The sequence below is a fragment of the Lepisma saccharinum genome, chromosome 6, assembly GCF_977018435.1.
Source record: "Lepisma saccharinum chromosome 6, izLepSacc3.1, whole genome shotgun sequence".
NCBI lineage: Eukaryota > Metazoa > Arthropoda > Insecta > Zygentoma > Lepismatidae > Lepisma > Lepisma saccharinum.
In genome coordinates, this window is record NC_139234.1 from 63163851 (window position 1) to 63186428 (window position 22578).

General features: G+C 38.0%; 1 protein-coding gene across 1 annotated transcript in view; it reads left to right on the plus strand.

Moving 5' to 3' along the window:
- LOC145989091 (calcium-activated chloride channel regulator 3A-1-like) overlaps nt 1-22578 on the plus strand; it is a 212362-nt gene that overhangs the window by 156984 nt on the left and 32800 nt on the right. The window contains exons 10-12 of the mRNA XM_083124386.1: nt 5987-6214; nt 11983-12112; nt 14674-14764. Coding sequence (XP_082980512.1) covers nt 5987-6214; nt 11983-12112; nt 14674-14764 — 449 coding nt within the window. The remainder of the gene's footprint in view (nt 1-5986; nt 6215-11982; nt 12113-14673; nt 14765-22578) is intronic.

Consider the following 22578-nt stretch of genomic DNA (forward strand, 5'->3'; position numbering starts at 1 on the left):
TTGTGTGTGATTTTGATGTCATACTGTTTCAGGGTCTTGGCTAGACGGTTGGATGTAGTCTGGTGGTAAGGAAAGGCAATCCATTTTGTTTTATTGATGCTGGCTGGTTGGTGTTGGTTAGGTTGTCGCACCTGCATTTCAGCTTTGCTACATCATATAGAGAGTTGTACTGTGTACCCATTTTGAAGTCCTATGTCTGTAAGCATGGTAACTTTTTCCTTCAAATTTTCTTGACTTGAGCAGTGCAAGAAAGCTCTTCGGTAGAAGTTAAGCCATACATTAGCTTTATGTTTGGGTGATTGATTGGCACGGGAGTGAAAAGGGAGTCTACAGAAAAAAGAAAACCAGGGGCAGGGAACCAATATATCCACTGGTTACTCCAGCACCCCTAGCGGTAAGCGAGGAAACAACAGGAACCGGAAATCAACCAAAGAGTGAAGCATCGAATTTCCCAAGTGGATGGTGGCAGAGGCCATTGAAATTAATAGAACATTTACAAGTAAGTTTCACAAAAATCATTTTAGTACTCACTTACGTCTTCTAAACACAGTCAAAAAAGTTTTGCATCACCCGAGAAGTGATGAAAATAGCGTCCGCAACATGCTGAAGCGGACAAGAAACGATGAAGCAGAGCTCATTGTGCGAAGTAACGCAGTCGATGTGCAATACCAATCACCACAGACGACTATTTGAGTCGGCAAGCGCATGCGTGTGTTCGAGCGTAGCACCACGGTAGTCGGTGAAGATTAGTTAGGTGTTCGTTGTGTTCAGTTAGCGAAGGCAAGCGAGTGCAGCTGTGTGCAAGGCATACCTAGGCGTACGATAGTGCAGTTTGATCGGGCCAGGATCATAACGCTACTGCAGACTGGCATGTCACAACGGGCTGTAACTAGGGCTGTTGGAGTGGTGCAAAGCGATGTCTGTAGGACCTGGAGGTGGTATACAGACACAGGAACAGTAGCAGATCGTCAACGGACAGGTCGTCCACGGGTCACAACACAAGCACAAGACCGCTATGTATGACTCTCAGCTCGGCGACAGAATACCATGACAGCAAGGAACATCACTCACGCCCTCCAGGCAGCCTCTGGTGTGCTTGTGTCAAACCAAACTGTCCGTAACAGACTCCGAGAAAGTGTTTTACGTTCCAGAAGACCTCTCTGGCACCAGTACCTATTGCCACGACATCGGCGTGACCGTGTGCATTGGGCCCGTGCACATCGAAATTGGGGACCCAGTCATTGGGCTAATGTGCTCTTCACCGATGAATGTAGGCTCTGTCTAAGGCCAGATTCATGAAGAGGACGGGTTTGGCGAGGCCCTGGACTGCAGGAGCGGCTTCGTGGTGTCTGGGGGGGGGGTCCATCCATACCACGGAGCAGGAAGTATGGTGTGGGCAGAGATCATGCTTGGACATCGAATGCCCCAAATTCCAATTAGAGGGACACAAACAGCTGTTCGTTATGTCAGGGGCATTCTCCAGACGACTGTGGAACCATTTCATCAGGAAATTGGTGACGAATTTGTCTTGGTGGATGACAATGCCCGTCCACACTGCGCACAGATGGTGCACGATTATCTGCAGGCAGCGAATATCCGTCACATGCTCTGGCTAGCGCAAAGTCACAACATGAATTGCATTGAACATGCATGGGCAATGCTAAAAAATGCCATTGCAAACCATCCTGTGGCTCCCACCAATCTTCGTGAAGTTCTTCTTGTGGCACAGGACGAATGGGATCGCTTAATGCAAAATCACCTTGATCGTCTCATCCTCAGTATGCCACAGCGTGTTCAAGACCTTCTTGCAGCCAGGGGAGGACACACCAGGTTTTAGACAATGTTTCTGGTGGATCCGCTATGAAGAACAGTCTTCTTGTGACAGTGCTTTGTTTTTTCGCCTCCATCATGAATTGTGCCATTTCCATTTTAAACACATTTCTGCGAAGATTGTACGTTTTTTGTTCCCTTTTCATTCAACATGTCTTGTTCTTCGTCTTTTCTTTTGTATTCCCACTGTCATTGTCAATAAACCTTGTGCTTCATATATCCTTTGTCATTTTCCATCCTGATGCAAAACTTTTTTGACTGTGTTTAAATACCAAATATATAACAATCACAGTCATATTTTACATTTTTTATACTAATTTTCTGGTTATTTATTGAATGAATTTTATATATTTTTACAAGTTTCTTAAGTAAGGATAAGTAAAGTAGCATTTTTGATCAAAAAATAATGTATTTTGGCTTTCAACTAATTTTGGATGCTGGAATAAAAAAGTTTCTGACTCTACAATAAAGAACGAGAGCTACTGGGAAACCATGAAAATATACATTATTTGTTGCTAACATTGCAGTGAAAGTAAGTTAAAAAGTACAGTGGCGAAACATGGTGTTGCTTGAAGGGTAGGCACAGGTGTGTGAGTTCGTGTTGTTATTGGTGCGACTGTTTTCAAATATAAAAAAATTAACCTTTAAAGTTATTTTTTGAAAATGAACAACATATTCTTGCATCTATCAACGTACCTGAATAGTAACGCTTGATGTGTGATAACTCGTAAATTGTATTTCTTGATTTTATTTTATTGTAAATTGATGCTTTAGATGTCATTCGAGTGGCAGTCCTCAATGTTCCAATGCCCCTTCTTTCTTCCTATGCCCGGTAATAGGCTTTTATGCTTGTTTTTGTAGCATTCCAGAGTTATACAAGTCATTATTCCCCTTGCTCACTTCACGCTCACAACAATGAAATCCGACCCCCCCCCCCCCTGGTGGAGTGGTTAGCACGGCGCCAGGGGTCCTGGGTTCGAATCTCAGCCTGCGCATGGGTATTTATGGGCAATTTCATCATATCAACACTGTTCCCCATCCCAAATTAGCCAAAAGTGGCACAAAAAGCGAAGTAAAAAAATCAAACAAAGAACAATAAAAAAATTAATCAGCGGAAAGAAAAAAACAAGATAAAATATAACAATAAAACAACAATGCAAAAGGAGTAAATCGAGAAACTAACGAAAATGCCAAACACTGGGATAGAAACATTTTTCTCGCCCTCGGAACAAGTTGTCTTTGCCATTCTACCCTCACCTTCCCTTTTTTCCTCGTTGGACAACTCGCGCTGGACAAGAAACCGATGTGAAGCCCAGTTTGTACCGTTTGTCCAGTGTTGCAAACCTCCCAATCAGGAAAAGTTTGCTGATTAAACTCTCAAATTTTGCTAAATGCAACTAAATTGTGCTCGGATGACTTAGGTCTTAAGTTCATTTTATGCATCTATTTTGGGGGCAGTTGTGATGTGAATATGCGTTGTTGATTAGTTAAACAATATTGGTAATTTCCTCCATTAAATTAGTTACAATGGTTTAACCAATATCATTGGTTCAATATAACGCTTGAAAAAGTTTGAGAAAATTCAACGACTACAAAATGCGGTGACCCCAACTTTCTAGCAATTTCCTTCAATAAAATGTTCCTCGTGAGCTAAGTAAGGAAAGATAAAGAAAAGATGAAAAGAAGATCCAGATGTAGCTGGATCGGCATGCCACCTTTTGTTTGAAACAAATAAGATTTGAGATTTTATTTAAATTTATTTTTCAAAATTTATTCCTCTGAATTCATTTTATCTGTCTCCCAGGGGCGCATGTTTATAGATGATGCTATATTTTACCATTATTCCAAACACAGGGTGCTAGGTTCCAATGAAGTTCAAATTGTACTACGTTTAGCACAATTATGCTAGGGTTGGCATCACTGCGTGAGGCCGGACTCAGTGTCCATTTCGGGCGAACACGCCCCTGAAATTATGCTTTCCCGCATGAATCACGTAGAATGTTATGGGACCAGCTGAGGCCCTTGGAGAAGTGGCTCAACATGCGACGGTATAGTCTCTGGCAGGGATGGAAATTTGTGGAAATTATCGTAAGGCCTAGAATTTCAGTTCTCTTGTATTAAGGCGATGTTTAATGAAATGATAAGTAATAAAATAATCCGTAATAGCCAATTATATTAGGGTAGGCCTGGCCTCCGGGCCTCTTATGACACTTTCCCACTGAGAAAGTACAAAAAAATTTTGGGGAATCTTAGATGAAATGTCAGTGTCAGCAGATTTTACTTGTAGGCAGTGGCATAGTGAAGAGTAGCCGAAGTGGTCGACCGACTGGGACCTCACACCTGAATGAGCCTCATGTGTTATTGGGTTGATACAAAAAAATGTATTAAATAGAAGTAAGAGGAGAAAAGATGGAAAAGGCTAACTTTTGTAGGCAATAAAATTAAAAGATTCTGTTATTATCTGGCTTAAAATTCTAGTTAAATGTTATAATACGTCAAATCAGGGCCGTAACATACAGGCAGGTGGGTTCTAAGCCTAAGGGGGCCCGGAAAAAGTAAAAATTATTGCCATATTTATCATGTGAAACATGTGACATTTTTACTCATTTATTCCTTTCTCGAATAAAATCAAGTTGTCTTGTCTTTTCTTCTATCTACTCGTATCGGCCTTATACTCACCATTTTAATATGTTAACAATGTACCTCCAACTGCCACGAAGCAAGTGCAGGCCTCTCAGATTGCGCAGTGGTAGCGTCGTTGTAATCAAGGGGTCTCTGGTTCAATACCTGGTGGAGGCACATAGTGGTTCGGATCCCACTTTAAACTGTAGGTCCAATCCCGATTAGCCAATCAACAAAGCAAGTGCGAGGCATTTAAATGCTTGGATTGTTTGCAACTCAAGAAAGCAATGGATAACATAAGCAGTTCTTACTTCCTTCCTACAGCTTCATATTTCAGCTCCTGGAAAACAAAGTAAGACATTTTTAGGGTGAGTGAAATTATTGAATATGATGTTCTTCAGTAATTCATTATTATTTAAATATGATAATTTGCTGACGTATCCCTGAAGATTTGTATCGATTCACATTGACATTTCAAATTTAAAAACAGATGGGGCCTTGCATTCTAATCTCGCCCAGATGCCACTGCTTGCGTAGGCATTCTGTCATATAAAGGGTGGGCCATATTGATGGGACACATTTCAAATGCATATGTGGAGCATGTAGGAAGCAACATTTATTACCAAATATATGGAAAACACTGCCAAAGGATGGGAGTTTTGCACTGTGTTCAGTGTTTGAAGCTTACATCCCTGAGATGGACACCACCTTGACGAGAACATTTGTTAATACGAACAGAATGACACCGTCACAGTCACCGCTGAGAGGCACAACACGATGCTACGAACACTCTTCATACCCGAAATGAGACAGCTTGGCCTAAGAGAGATGTGGCTGCAGCAGAATGGCGCCACTAATCATACAGCAGTAGTGTCAATGACAAACCTTCGATGACACTTCTCGGGATGGCTCATCTCGAGATTCAGTGATGTCCATTGGCCATCCAGATCCCCGGATCTAACTCCACTGGACTACTTCCTGTGGGGTTACCAATGAACTGAAGGACAACATCCGAAGGGAGATAGCGGCCATCCCAGCCGAAACCCTGCACAAAACTATGCTGAACATGACTGTTAGAGTCAAAGAATGTTCTCGTCAAGGTGGTGTCCATCTCAGGGATGTAATCTTCAAACACTGAATGCAGTGCAAAACTCCCATCCTTTGGCAGTGTTTTCCATCTATTTGGTAATAAATGTTGCTTCCTACATGCTCCACATATGCATTTGAAATGTGTCCCATCAATATGGCCCACCCTGTACAAGTAAACTTTTCATTCACATATTATCTACTTCTACCAATTGCATTTCAAAGGAAAATTCCACAATTGGTGAACAATTTAACACATTACCAAAAACTGGTCTTCTCCCCCTGCCCATTGAAGATAAGAAATTTTAAGTTTACATTAATATATCTATTTTGTACTCTCTACTACTTACATCCAATTTAATATAGCATTCAAGATATGCATTGCTGTTTGAGGTTTTTGAGCAAAAACAATGTAAATGTAAATTTTATATTCTCTATTTTTCTTCAGTTATATCGCTTGGATCACTTGGATCATAGAGGAAATTCTAACAAAATCCGTGGTAACTTCTCAGTGGATGTTACTGCATCATGCAACCTCTCATTCTATGTGGAACATAATGCAACAATAGAGGAACTTATACTCCGAGCTCCCAATGGATCAAGTTACACAATTGAAAGCATTTCAGTTGTTGATGAGGATTTAAGTGTTCTGTTACAAAAGGACCCAACACCATATGTAAGTATTTAAACTCATACTTGAAAAAAAAAATGAAGTTCAAACAACGCTTGTATTTCTCATGGTTCAGGTTTGGTCTAACCTCTGATTATGTAATAATTTTTACAAGTTGTACAGAAGGATGAGGATAGAGATGTCAGATTCTGGTTCTACTTTTGAAATGGGAGAGAATTTCCATTTAATATTGTTTCTTTAACAGTTGGGCTGAAAAGTTCGTAGGCTAACAAAGTAAAAAATATTTTTTTGACAAAACTCGATTTTATTATTCAATATACTTGCCTTCGAGGGCGATACAACGATTATAGCGGTCATACAATTTTTCGATGCCATTTTTATAGTACGATTTCTCTTTAGCCTCAAAATAGGCCTCAGTTTCGGCCTCTTCATCAGTGCTAAATTTCTTTCCAGCGAGCATTCTTTTAAGGTCTGCAAACAGGAGAAAGTCACTGGGGGCCAGATCTGGAGAATATGGTGGATGGGGAAGCAATTCGTAGTCTAATTCATATAATTTTGCCATCGTTTTCATTGATTTGTGACACGGTGCATTGTCGATTGTGAGCACGCGCGGCACCCATTTTGCACACAGCTTTCGCATGTTCAAATATTCATGCACAATATGTCCAACACGTTCCTTTGATATTTTTAAAGTCTCAGCTATCTCGATCAACTTCACTTTACGATCATTTAAAATTATTTTGTGGACTTTTTTGATGTTTTCGTCGTTAACAGCCTCTTTGGGGCGTCCACTGCGTGCATCGTCTTCGATGCTCATTTCGCCTCGTTTAAATTTAGCAAACCACTTCTCAACGGTTGATTTTCCTGGTGCAGAGTCCGAATAATGTTTATCAAGCCAAGCCTTGGCTTCAACAGTATTTTTTTCGCCAAAAAGCAATGCTTTATTAACACACGAAATTCTTTTTTATCCATTTTTTCACAATAACAAAAGCTGTTTCACTCACAATGCTATATCTCACGAACTAATTATCCGGCAGCTGTGAAATTTATACACGTATCTTTTGAAGGTTAGTACTAAGTAAAAATCACATGGATTTAATTCTAGTAATGCCATCTATGAGTCAGCCTACGAACTTTTCAGCCCAACTGTTACTTCATATGATTCGAAATTACCAGAACTGCTACAACTGTTGCAACTCTTAGTTGTATTTTGTTCCAGCTCTGTAACAAAATTAGTCAGTGTTTATTGTTGACACTTTTGCATCTTAATGGTGAATAAGAATAGGAGGTATGGCATTGATCATGTAGCCAATTCAGTGCTCAGCACTTCAGAGTGTGGAGTATGTGATATTACTCACATTGCAACATTACTTTGTTGATAGGGTAAAAAATTTGGAAAAGAAGTTAATACTAGAATAACATCCTTTTTTTGTCTGAGACAGATGTTCTAGTTTCTCATTTATAGAATCTGGCAAACCTAAACATAAGAAAGGGATTTTGATGGCCAAAAATTGGTGTGAAAGTTTGCAGAAACTAACTTGCACCTTGGAAAGTAGCAGAAAGTATTCATTTATGAGAAATTATGTTGTGAAAAGAAAGTGGCAGAAGTGACAGCACTCCTAAGTTGTCTCTGTCTGAAGCATTTATTTTTCAAACTGAAATACTAGGTTAACCAGGCCTAACATTATCCTAATTTCTCAAAAACATACAAAAAGTAACACCAAAAGTATGTAAGATCATAATGTCAAAGCTACGACAAATAAACCTGATCTATCTGTCTTGATTGAGCCACTTTGTGCACAGTAAGGTTAATCTGGACTGAACCTACAGTTTAAAGTGTGATCAGAACCACTATGTACCTCTACTGGGTATCAAACCCGGGACCTCTTGACTACAAGGTGACGACCACTTGTGTAGCTGCCGCCCCTGGAACCTCTGCAATTCGGGGACCAGCAATGTTCTCTCTCTGTGCCCCTGAAATTTTATATAATCCCAGAAATTCAACAGATAATGTCGCTTATTAAAAAAATGGAAACCTGGTTCGCAGGAACATATCATATGATGACATCTGTGATAATAAGCAGTGTCCTATTGTTTCAGGCAGAGGGGCCTGGGAAACTTGACATATGGTTCTCCTCCGAAATGGAGAATTAACTTAGTTGCTCATAATGCCATCGATAAGAAAATGTCTCTTATCTCTTGCTTTTATAGCTTTGAAGTTTGTCATAAGTGTAGTTGTATTACAGTTATGAACCCAGTAGAAAGATTCAGTTTCCCAACCTGTTGATGCCTTATTGCTACACAATAAACAAATCAAACTTGATAATTCATGATATTTTACCATGTGATATTTAAAACTTAACTCCCCACCAAATATTTTCAAGGGGGCCCCAAGCCTCAATATAAAATTTACTTCAAAGGGAACCAGCAACTCGGTAGGAGGTGGAGCCCAGGGGCAATTATCCCTATATCCTTATGCTCCTCTTCTGCCATGCAGGGTATATAGGTACAGTATATGAGTTAAATGTCACCATTTAAGGTGATTTTGTGTAGTTCGTTTTTCTTACATATTTAAATTTTATTATTTTGCTGTAGTTTACGGTTATTACAAGCATAAGAAAACAGTTTTCCTTTGTGACGTTTCAGGAGAACACACGCTCCCTTCATCAGACATTTATTTTCATTTTGACTAAAGATACAGTTATAACAATGGTTAGCAATTTTTTAAACAAAAAGAATCCCTTATATAATACATGTTGTCAATGTTACATTGTTGTAATATAGCAACTCAACTGTGAAAAGAAACAGTCTGTTCTATTTTTATTTCAGATAAAAAAAAATTGATTACATTATTTTTTATTTAAAATTATGAATCCTAAATATCATCAGGTAATTCAAAGTCATCATTGTTTTCTGTTACATTAAATTTTAAAGATGGTGGTTTACTCCATTTGTGAAAGAGAGAACTCCATACTGGATCTGTGTTACCATTTTCATTATTTAATTTATTCCAGTGTTCTTCTGCAATGAACGAAGCTTCCCAGACATTGAACTCTGTGTTTCCCGTCATTCTTTTTAAAACCCTACTCTTTTTAATCAAATGCTTCTCATCGATGATGTGAGCTGACAAATCTGTTCTTGGGTTTAGATTTATAATGTCCAAATCCTGTTCGTGCCATCTTATTGCCATTTTCCTTGCTGTTTGTCCTACATAATCCTTTGAACATGAACAACTTATATTATATATTCCTGTGGTTTCCACATCTGGTAGAGAGTTTCTCATTTTGAATTCATTAAATGTACATTCCAAACTTCTTGGTGATCTAAAAACAATTTTGAAATTAAGTCTTCTAAAAATTTTGGCAATTTTATGTGAGAATCCTTTGTGGAATGGAATGCACACAAATTTATTTTTAACAGATTTTTCATTTTTGTCTGTATTTCTCTTTTCCTTTAGTTTCTTTGAGACTTGTTTTTTGATTTGGTTTATTCTGTTAGTGTGAAAGCCATTTTCTTTTGCTATATTAAAAAGCCTTTCTTCTTCATTTTTGATATCCTTATTATTAGAACATAGTTTTTGTCATGGTAGTTGCGGTAAACGCGGTTTAAAATTACTTACGTGAAATTTAAAAGATTTCGTAATTCCGCGTTGCAACGCGGAATTACGAAATCTTTTAAATTTCACGTAAGTAATAGTTTTTGTGCTCTCAGAAAAAAATTATAAAATATATTATCCATTGTTGTATGTGAATGTTCTGAATTTACATGGATGTATTTTTCCCCTGCTAATTTTTTCCTATGGACTGATGTTTGAATTGTGTCAGTTGTCTTAATTTGCAGATCAAGGAAAGAAATTACATTGTTATTCATAAACCTCACAACGAAAAACTGTTTTCTTATGCTTGTAATAACCGTAAACTACAGGAAAATAATTCTACAATGCAAGCAATGCGTACATACAAGAGAAACTATTTAAGTTTTGTGGACATTGCTGCTGAACCAGTTCTTCTTTTGCAGTGTATTAAAGTCTTGTGATCTACAGTGCTCGAAGTGAAAATTCCTAGCTGCGAATTTGCTTGTTTGAGTTTGGGGATACAAGGAAGGATCCTTATGTGGATCAACTTGAAGACAATGCAGTAGTTGGAGGAGGATCATTATGCAAAGTATCCTAGCTGGGGGGATGCTTTATGAAATTTTTCTTAACTGGAAGGGGGATATCATCCCTCTGCACACCTCCCCCGACTTTGAGCAATGACGATCTATTAATAAAATGGTTCTTGTTTCATGATAAAGTGTTTAAGAAATATCAGTGGTCTATTGAAATGAAATGGCATAGTTAAAATTATTGAGGTCCACTAACACCAAAATGAAACACTGTGTCCATGTGGCAAAAACCTTTTGGAGGGTATTCAGTCCTTCTAATCAGCATTTCATTGAGTGGCAAATTTTCAGTTAATAATCTCATCACCGCTTTATTATCTATTTCTCAAGACTGGAGTCCACTGCTATTTCTTCATAGCAGATTGCAATTGGCCTTATGATGTTAGGTTACCAACAATATAGAGATCCTGTTCAACCCCCATAACTGAAATGATAAGATTGCTTGAGTATTTTACTCACCATTAGTATTAGAAGCCTAATCTGCTCTTATGTTGAATCTTGGCCTGGAGCAGCCAGGGGATGGCTTTTAGGGCTGAAGGTGCATCCACATCAAAGTCCAAAAAAGAAGTGTTTACTATCCTTTAAACAATTCCCCCACAGTATTTGTTGAATATCTGTGTACTATATGTAGCCTATTTTTGTAAAAAAATGTTTGAAGCAAAAAATACAAAGGATCACGAACAAAATATTTGGCTGTGTGAAGCCTCTCCTCCTCCACTGAAAAAGATTCCTGGCTGTTCAAGCCTGCATTGAAGTAAGAGAAAATATTTCTAATTTCTCCTACCAGTTATTTATCAGAGATTCAGACCATCCTGATTACGTTTTGAGAAGATATTACACTGATATACAGCAGTGGCGATTCCTCCATGTAGGAAGAGAGGAACATCGTACAGTTTCATTTATACTTATTTCCAGTTTTCTACTTTTTAAGAGTTTAATGAGCGTTACAACATTTTAGGCGCAATCAAGGTTCGCTACTCGACTCGACTGTCAAGAGTCAATGTGCTAGCTATCACCCGCTTGCTCGTTCCAGATATGTTGCCCAAAGACGACCGATCATCTTTGCCTGCCACTGAGGAACCTTTCTTGTCATCCTACAGGCAGATGGATGAGGGGCAGTGCAAGGGAGGGTGGGGGTATGTGGGGGGTTGCCCAGTTATACGGTCCACGAGGAAGGTCCCGTGGGTTCCTCAAGAGTGATGCCAACTCTAGCAAAATTTGAACTTCGTTGGCACCTAGCACTCTGTGTTTGTTGGCACCTATCACTCTGTGTTTGGCCTAATGGAACATCCAGCATCATCTCAAAAAGGAGCATCTCTGGGAAAAAGAGAAATTGAATTCTAATGAAGATATTTTGAGGAAATATTTATTTTTAAGAAAATCTCCAAATCTTGTTTGTACTTCTCTAGTGGACTTGTTTCAAACAAAGGGAAGTATGTGGACCAAGGGACAAGCTTTTACAGGCTCTGATCCGTCCTCTTGTTTTCATCTTTTTCGTGGAAAAAATGAAAAGTAAGCTTATCAGAGTAAATTACATTTGAATATTTACACAATATATCACAATTCTCAATATTAGAATAAAAACATAGTTACTATGTGAGTAGGACAAGACCAATTTCCCTAATGTTCTTTTTTTTATTTACTTATTTTAGGTAGGAACATGGCATTTTGAAATCAGTGTTAGAGAGCCTGAATCGATATACTTGAGAATATATGTTACTTCAGAAACATGCCACCCTCAAGAAGAATCTCCAATAACTTTGAAGTGTTGGACTAATGCTGGTAAGAATTTACTAATTTCGAAAAAACAAATAATACATTACATAGCTACAAAATATGTGTCAGATATACATGCTTTTAATCTCTATCAATATTATTTGCAAGCATGAGCAGAATAAAGGGATGAAATAAAACTGGGCGATTATATTTGCCAGGATAAAACATACTTTGTTGTCATGGTAAAATGCAATTTACCTTATAGTCAGAAATTTAAAACGCACACCAAAACAACTTAAATACTCATTTCCAAGATCTAGACCTTTTCTCAGGAGCACTGGCAGGGAAAGAAGTTGGGAGATCTTGGCCCTGAGAAAAGGCTGAAAGCTTGGAACTGGGTTTTAGTTTCTTTTGTGCTGTGTTTTTAAATTCTGGCTACAAGGTAAGTCTGATTTTTGGTATAATCATTCTGGCACATTTTATAAAAAATTTCTTAAAATGCAATGCTTTGTTGTGTTGTTTTAAACTTGTGCATGTAAAGTTAGACTGAGAAAATGCACTACCGAGGACAGGTGTGATACTTGTATGAACAGCTTCCCTGTATTATCACGACCTCCGATTTTTAGGTTCTAAAAAGTGTGCTTTTAGGTTCCTAAAATAGGCTATAAAAATCCCAAAATAGGTTCTAAAATCTTAAATTAGGCACGAAAAATCTTAACTTAGGATCGAAAAATCTTGAAGTGGGTTCAAAAAAAATTAAAATAGTTCAAAATTCCTGAAAAATGCTGATTAGGTATAGTCACCGGCAATGAAAATGGGACACCTATATCCTGAAATACGCACTATATTGCATAATGTTATATCTGTTGCCTAACCCTACGGCGATAGCAGAACTTACCATTGGAAATTTGCTACTAAAATCCACTCTGTGCCGCATAGTTAAACAAAAAAAAAAAAATCATATTATCCACTGTCAAATTCCGCAATTTTGTCTGTGAGGATCATCTTACATGCTCAAAATGATATTTCAACAAAAACATAGTCAGTGGTGCAAACTTAAATGCTGAAATGTTAGTTTGCAAGGCGTGAACGCCACAAAGCACCAAAGTGACACGAAAGTGAGCAAGAACACACAGATCAGACCACTTTGGACTGACTGTACAGATAGCAGTGGCACCAGACATTTTGCTTTCGTTTTTTTAGGCACTATAAAATGCAGTTGTTGCATTTTTTAACGAAACGCTGACATAACTTATTATTTCTTACATACCTGTAAAGGAAAAAAATAGGTTAAAAACCTAAAATCCGAGTCCTAATTATGACAAAGAGTTTCACTGTACATTTGTAAGCAAACTAATGGCAATGCATTACTTTTAAAAGGCAGTGGTGATTCCTCCATGTAGGAAGAGGAACTTCCTACAGTTTCATTTATACTTATTTCCAGTTTTCTTCTTTTTAAGAGTTTAATGAGCGCTATAAAATTTTGAGCACAAGGTTCGCTACTCGACTATCAAGAGTCAATGTGCTAGCTATCACCCGCTCGTTCCAGATCTGTTGCCTGCCGCTGAGGAACCTTTCTCGTCATCGTACAGGCAGATGGGTGAGGGGCAGTACAAGGGAGGGCAGGGGTACGTGGGGGATTACCCAGTTATATGGTCCACGAGGAAAGTCCCGTGGGTTCTTCAACAGTAATGCCAACTCTAGCATAATGGTTCTAAACCTTGCAAAAGCACTCTGTGTTTGGCATAATGGAAAATCCAGCATAGTCTAAAAAATGGCCGTCCTTGGGAAACAGAGAAATTGAATTCTAATGAAGATATTTTGAGGAAATATTTATTTTTAAGAAAATCTCCAGATTTTGTTTGTACTTCTCTAGCGGACTTGTTTCAAACAAAAGGATGTATGCCGACCAAGGGACAAGCTTTTACAGGCCCTGATCATCCTCTTGTTTTCATCTTTTCTTTATCCTCCCCGATTTAACAAGGGAGGAACATTTCATAAAAGAAAATCGGTAGAAAGTTGGAGGTCACAAATAAAACAAACAGACGCTGTTACCAGTCATGGAATTTTTTTCAACTTTTTTCAAGCACTATGCTAAACCCATTTTATTGAATGATCGAAATACCTAATGTTGCTTAACTACAATAAATAATCAATAATGCAGTTCACAACTCCAAAATAACAAAATAAAATTGAACTTAAAACTACTACAGTCTCCAGAAAATGATTATAATAAATTAATAATAATTCTATAATTATAATAATAATAATATACCCTAGCATAATTTTATCCCATTTAGTGTAATTTATGAGTTGAAACAGCACCTTTTCTTATCAGGAGGTTGGTATTGGCAAAGCTGTTCTTAATCCACACATGACAGGCAGGGAGGACCTGCAGGTAACATTACAAATCCAATGGCTAATCCAAGGTACAGGCGATACATGTCACTGTGTAATTGAACACATCTTCTAAAACTTTCCTCGATCTGTTTACCATAACTTCGTACACCCCAAAAATTCCACGAGTCGCCACTGTTGAAAGGAAAGTTAATGGTAACTCTAACATGTTTTAAATGTTGTTTTTTTTAAATTTATTTTAAACTTGCTAAACTTTGCTCATATTGCAGGCTCCAACGAAGTGAACGCTGCTGTCAATCCAGTTGCTATTCTTGCAGAGCTCAAACAAGGCACACTACCAGTTGAAAATGCAGTAGTTGAGTAAGTACATCATCATATATATATTTCAATATATTTGAATATGCTATATATAAATATTGTTGTAATCCCGTCTTACCTGGGATCTGAGATCACAGGGAAGTTTCAATAATACATTTAGGTAGAGCATAATTGTACTTGTCAGCTGAAAATCCTCCGATTGAGAGGGTAGAGATATGGAATGTTGAATTTAAAGGTTATTTACGCTTGTTCATACCTGGTAGGTGACTGATGTTCTTGTCCAGATGCTTCTTGCAGACCGAATTGTGACTGATGCCAAGGTTCTATCCTGCGACCCTTGGCTCACTATTCCGAGCGATCCCGCGCGACTCGCTGCATGTTTATGCAGCCGTAACTTTGTGTACCGTTGTCGTAGCTTAGTAAGTTGTAGTGTGTCGTAGAGTCATCCAAGTGTAGTAAGAGGCAAATGATCCATGTGAGCGTCAAATGAGAATCCAAAATCTAATGCGCTTACTGATCCAAATGAGAGTTAAATCCAATGAGCGAGCTCAGGGAGGGATCTTCCTTTTATAATCTTAGGCTTCGAAAGGTTGTTAAACCTTTCGAACACACCGGATCTTGTTTAGATCCACACATTTGCCTTTCAGTCATTGCTTCACGGAAGTTACACAGTTTGCGCATTCTTTGGATCGCCCGCTGGTCGGACAATTCCAGGAAATGAACAAGCGTAAATATTATCATGACGAGGTTTTCTCGGTTTAATAATCTCCATATCTCTACAATATACACCACAGCACTAAGACAGTGTGCATGTGCAATGACATTTGCATAGCTACCAAGATTACAGATTTCTATTCATGATTCTTCGTGTTACTAGTCGTAGCAAATTACCAAAACATAAAACATACTTATAATGCTTATTTATGTTTGGTTTGATTGATTGAATTGTTGTTTTAAGCCAACTTTATGCACAGATAGGCTAATCGGGACTGGACCTACAGTTTAAAGTGGAATCCGAACCACTGTCATCAGCATCGTTCTTATTGGGTAGGGTGGGGGGTTAAGTAACATCCCGTGGGACTCTGCTTTTCTTTTGAAAGGTGGTGCTAGGTAGTAGATGTAAATTGTGCTCTTAGGTTATTTGGGATGTATTGTTTCCTGCTGCAACTGCAACAGCTGGAATTTCGAGGGTAGGGAAGAGGTTTTTCCCCATTTAACCTGGCTGGAGCATGAGGTTTTGAGGTTCTGTCCTCGAAAGGGATTGATTCACCTCCTTAGAGGCCACGCAGGAATGGGGGGTACAGGGGTACATTGTACCCCCTCAATTTTTGAAGGGGGGTACTGTACCCCCTAAATCCGTAAATCTAATTGTACCCCCTGTACCCCCTTAGATAATTTGGCAGACACAAGATGCTTCTGTTAAAATAACCTATTTTCAAATAGCTCAATAAAAAAAGTTTAAATTGTTTATAACTTATAAGCATTATCTTCCTTACCACAGAAATTCAAACCATTGTATTGTGCTTACTACGATTTAGTTCATTGACCTGTGTTCTTGGAAACTTCTTTAAGGAGATGAAAACTGTTCAAAATGTGTGTGAAACAGTGAAATCAGGTCAAGATTAGTCTACTCTCAGAAAATCACTCTCCAGGCGAATGCTCTTTTGCATAAGGGGGTACACATTTCTTAAGAAACGGTCGCGTTGATTCGAAGATAAGATACAAATCTTCATCAGAAGACTCCTGACTGACTGACCTTTTCTTTTCAATTTTTCGGAATTTTCCAAAACTAAATACTAACACAAATGAGACTAGATACGACAGACCAACTTGGGTGGGTACAATGTACACCTCGCTACCACTGGCGCAGTGGTAGCATCGTCACCTTGTAATCAAGGGGTCCCGGGTTCGATACCCGGTGGAGGCACAAGTGGTTCGGATCCCACTTTAAACTGTAGGTCCAGTCCTGATTAGCCTTACTGTGCATAAAGTGGACTTAAAACACTAACTCAACAACAACAATGTACACCTCAGAAAACTATACTGAAACTTATATATTAAGAGATTGGTTGAAAATATAGATGTTTCTAAGACAAGAAAAGTCTTTCCTCTCAAATTTCAAGATGAGAATGAAATAAATCTCTACAAAATCAAAGCGAGACAATACTTGATGTCCGAGAGAAATCTCGTTGGAAACTTTGGTTATCATATTTGAAGAAATTGCTTAAAATAAATGTAAAATACTATGTCTTATTCAGACATATCAAGTGTATATATATCTCATTGATTTTTGAATTAGCCACATATTTTTTTTATTGGAATTGCAAAGTAAATCCAGTAGTGACAATTACGAGCCTGTGCCGCCCGATTTCATCTATTCAGGATAAAATTCCGTATTTCGACGGTTCGCAGCATCGAAACAAGATGTGAAGCAGACAAACGTTATTAAGAATAATTACATATTGTACATTGTGAGAGTGGTGACACAATGTATATGTTGCTTATACTAAACATTTCGTGGGTCAGAACGAGATATGCCGCCCCTGTGGCGGAGTGGTTAGCACATCGCGCTACGATGCCATGTTCCCGGTTTCGAATCCCGGCCTGGGCATGGATGTTTGTGAGTGTCCACTTATCAATTTCATCATATCATCACTCATCCCCATCTTTGCAAAATTAGCCAAAAGTGGCACAAAAGTCGAAGTAAAATAAAGCAAATCAGTCAGTCAATCAATCAGGACGAGATATATCGCCTTGTAATTGAGGGGTCCCACATTCACAGTGCTTTGGATTCCACTTTAAACTGTATATTCAGTCCTTATTAGCCTATCTGAGCATGAAGTGAATCTAGAAAAAGTTTTAATAACTTCTGATAAGAAACAGAGACAAGAATAAGCACAAACAAGAAGGAGAAGGACCTCACCACACAGGTGAGGTTGCAACAATTTTCGACTCATCTAATCGCAATATCATACCTAGGTGAAATGAAATGTTTCCTAGTCATTAAAACAGAGTGGGATTTGTAATTTTATCAGAGGGAGGAGAAGTTATTTTTACCTATGAATTAGGTATACTTAGAATTAAGACACTAATTGCTTAAAATCTAATTTGATATCGAATGAAACAAAAACACAACGCCATTTTAAGTTAAACCCTAAAGTCAAACTGTAAGAAAATCAGATGAATGTACGAGAGAAATGAGAATCACTGTAGGTTCTATGGTTTGTCAGTTTGCTTGTCAAGGTCACTGTGATGCTTAGACTTCATCCAACTTCTTGCAATGAGCTGGGGGGTCTATTTATTGAAAGGTAAAGTAGGTTTAAAACTATTGCATTGAACCCGCTTTCACATTCAGTTGATTTTGGATTGGATTCACAAGGTCTTTGAGTGAGATGTGAATGTTTGTTTGATTGATTTGGTTTATTTTATTTAGCATTTCTGCCACTTTTGGCTAATCGCAAGGATGAGGATGAGTGATGACATGATGAAATTGATGAAGGGACACTCACAAATAACACCCATGCCCAGGCCGGGATTCAAACCCTGGAACTCTGTCATCATAGCATGCTACGCTAACCACTCTGCCACGGAGGACGAGGAATTGACTTGTCAACCTAAAACACACGCATGTCTATCTATATTTAATGCCACTACATACGAAAAGAAACCTTGTCTGGCTCTTCATATTGTCCACCAAAGATTGAAAAGAAACTTTTGATGCTTGCTCTGAGATGAAGGATTTCGGTTTTGGTGCTTGAAGAGCGTCATTAGGTACACATAATTAATTATATTACAAATAAATGCTTTGCCATGAATTTTTAAAGATATTGTTTTATATGTAGGCATGGGACTTTAAAATAAAAATGAACTAAACTGAAGTGGAACTCTATAAGTATGATATATTCAATAATATGGTTTCTATATCCAGTAGGTGGGAAATGATTATTCCTGGTTGGGATGGCTCAAGATAGAGGGGATGGGAATCCTTCTCACACACTTTAAATCGCAACCTGCATTAAAATGAATAATGTATCTTTGTTCGCAATTTTCACATTTCGAACTCCTGATTTTCCGTTCCATTAAATTCAAAATGAGCCCAGAACAAGGTTCAGAGCTTTATATGTTTCGGAATTATTATCTGGTCTTAAAATCTGTTTTAAAATAATCATAAATCTAAATAAAAACAAAGAAATAAAAAATATTTGTGCAAATTTTGGATTAAATAAGAAGAAATTCGTGTGTGCTGTTCTAAAATGGACCTAGGAAAATTATACCTAGGAATAGGTACCTGTGAAGTAATATATATATATATTGTGTACATGAGCATAGGCGCCGACTCCATGGGGCTTAGGGGGGCTCGAGCCCCCCCAATGTTAATGATTTGGGGGCAGAGCCCCCCAAATAATTTTGCTTAAGAGGATCTAATGTATTATTTTTCTTCTCTTGTAAAGTTTACTCTGAATTGTGCCACATGAACTTTACTTTAAATACACATTTGAAATGTTCTAGACCATCAACTTTGGGGGGGCTGAGACTGCTAAACCATCAACTTTGGAAGGGGCTATGATCGGAGACAGCAAAACACATGACTTATAACTATATACTAAGTATATCATTATTATTTACTATTATACATATATTAATCAGAGACATAATGAATTTAGCCAACGACTTGTTAAAGACTGTTTGGGAATCCCCTAAAAGAATGCAAATATTTAGGAATATTATTGATGTGAATGAGAAGGCTGGCCATACTGGACTGCGACCACTTTGCCCTCGTCGGTGGACATTGAGAGCCTCCAGTATGCAACAGATCTTAAGGAACTATGAAAACCTTTTCAATTTTCTTGAGAAATTTTCTGAAGAAGACTCTACTGACACAACATTAAAATGTGCTGGATATCTGGAGACGATGCTTCACTTCAAGACATTTTTCTTTCTCTCCCTCTACTGCCATGTGATGTGTTCAATAGAAGAGGTAAACTGTAAGATTCAGTTTCCATGCATTGGTGCTACAGAAGTGGAATCAAAACTAAAATACTTGACTGACATCTTTCAAGAAAAGCGAATGTGTTTTGAGCAGTTCTGGTTGAAATGCACAGAGGACAAACCGAGCCTCGTTGAGCCAGAATTGCCCCGGCAACGTCACGTCCCTAAGAGACTTGAAAATCCTGATGCTGCCAAACATCACAAGTTCTACACTCCAAAATAGTATTATAAATCAATATACACTGACGTGTGTGATACAGCAAAATCATGTGTTAAACAAGGACATGAATCTACAGGACTACAAAAAGTAACAGCCGTAGAGAAAGAATGCATCTCAGCTGTGAACAGTTGCACAACAAACTTTCAGCAAACGCGAGAATTCTTTCGCAAAGATTTGGATGCCGATAGGCTCTCCTTACACATGTCCATGCTTGGTGATATCTCCAAACAGAAGAAAGTGGTTCTAACTACCATGTATGACATAAGGAAGTTTCTTTTGGAAGACAGCACCCTCCAAGAGCCAAATTCATGATGGTCCTCCGCACTGTGCCAGTGACGACAGCCACAGTTGAAAGGTCATTCAGTGCTATTAGCCGACTAAAGACATATTTGAGATCTACAATGAGGCAGAAGAGACTATGCATCTTAGCGGTAGTCCAAATACATCAAACTGTGCTTGATAATTTGGACCTGAGACAACTCGTTAATGAGTTCATAAAAAATAACCCAGTGCGTAGAGCAACTTTTGCTTTATTTTTAAATCTTGTTCATATGTTTTTGTTGTGTATGTCACTTTATATCTTAGTGTACATGCTATTTTTTTTATTATTCCAAAATTCAATTTAAAAAGTAAAATATTGTAGCAAGAACAAAAAAGTAAAACTATTTTCCTGCGATTTGTGTTAGCATTTATGTAAATAATTACGTAAAACTGTTAAATATTCATTATTTTATGGGTTACTTGCAACCCATCACATGTCTGTTGCGGACATTAAAACACACCCAAGCCCTCGCTGGGACTCGAACCCGAGACCTCTGTATTAAAGTGGGTTGAGTTGACCACCCAACATGCTCGGCCACCGAGGCGGGCAAAAAACTGTTAGGTTGGTCTCTTAATGTAAATAGTTACTTTTCAATAAAAATGTTAATTGTTATCTAAAAAACAAATGAGCAGACACAATAGACATAAAGATACTTTGAAACATTTTCTAAACGTTTTTCATGTTAAATTTCATTTGCATGAGGAATATAATAGCTGCTTAAAAACTGCTATACGAAGACGTAATTTTTATTTTTAAAAAAGAGAGGGAGTGAGTCATTCATTTATTTCAGTGATCAGAGGCCCCCCCCCAATAATTTTGACAAGTCGACGCCCCTGTACATGAGATAGACATAAGGTAAATGCAATGAATTTTAAGGTACATACAAGGAAAATGCAAGGTTCAGGAAATTCATAAATGAAATGGGCACAAGGTAAATACAATGAAATTAAAGGTACATACGAGGTAAATACAAGGTACAAGGAAATACATGAATATTGTTTGGGTGATGCACGAAACTGGCTAAATGTTACAAGGAAATCAATAATTACATGGTTGTTACAGGGTTTAATAGGTGATAATAAGGTAGTATTTAGGAAAGGTCAAGGTTGTGTTACAAAGGTTAGAAGTAAAATGGTGGAGACAGGGTTATGCTTTGCATCAGGTTGTGGATTTTAGTGGTGCAGTGGTTCGTCTCCTTGTCTGTTTCTTGGGTCATCTGGTCTGGGGGTTCAGTGTTTCCACCTTAGGATGGGGGGTCTGTCCAATGCTGTGTACAGCGGGGTTGTCATGGAAGTGGGTGTCGGTCCAGAATGTCTGTGTTTGTCTTACCTCTTGGTGTCTCAGGGGGCAAGGACCGAGCCTTGCAGATCCCCTGCGTTGACTCTCCTCTGTGCTGCTTTCGCTCCCTTGTGCTTCACAATGAAGTTTCTGTCTTGCAGATAATTGTCGATGAGACGGACGTAGCAGTCCAGAAAGTGGTAGGTGTTGAGCCTGTAGGTGATCACCTCCTGCCAGACCTTGTCGAATGTGCACTGAATGTCGAGAAAGACATCTAGAATGTAGCATAACGCAACCCCAATGCTGCATTTGGGATCGCACCAAGAACCTCTAGATTGAATTGGGTGATGTAGTTATTTCTCATTCATCTCTCTATCACTCGCTTGGCCTAAATGTGATAAATGCAAGAGGTTACATTTAAAGGAATAAAATATGTAAACACTAGTTAAAAGGTTTGTGGCACAGTAACACACTAACGAGGTAGTATGTTATCAATCCTGTAAACACTGACAGTGCACAACACTATTTACAAAATCAGCAACATTTGTATACTCATCCGAGTTACACTTGCACACATATGTCATATTATCGATGTAAATTTTACCGTCTCTTACTTTAGTGTATCATGTAAATATCGCTGTCGTTTTCATTTATAATATATGTCAACTATCACAGTAAATATTTAATTAGAAAACTTGAAGTTAATCAAAATATACACACTTTATCAGTAACTGTCCTTGAGTAATAATGTATGTACATAAATTTATGTATTTGAAAATAAGAATATAATAGTGTTCGATAGATAAAATCACAGCACTAACATTTGTCCATAAAATTAATGCTTGAGTGATTCTGATTCTCACAAAGTTTTCAAGTAAAATACCATAATTTTACTCTTGTTAACATCACTTAATAGTCTCTGCGTATATCAATGAAGTTTCTTCTTGAACCAAACCACGTATATATGTATATATTAGTTCCTTGTGGCCGTGAAAAATGTTTTTCACTTTGATGCAATAACTTTGCAGCTACAAATATTGTCATTGA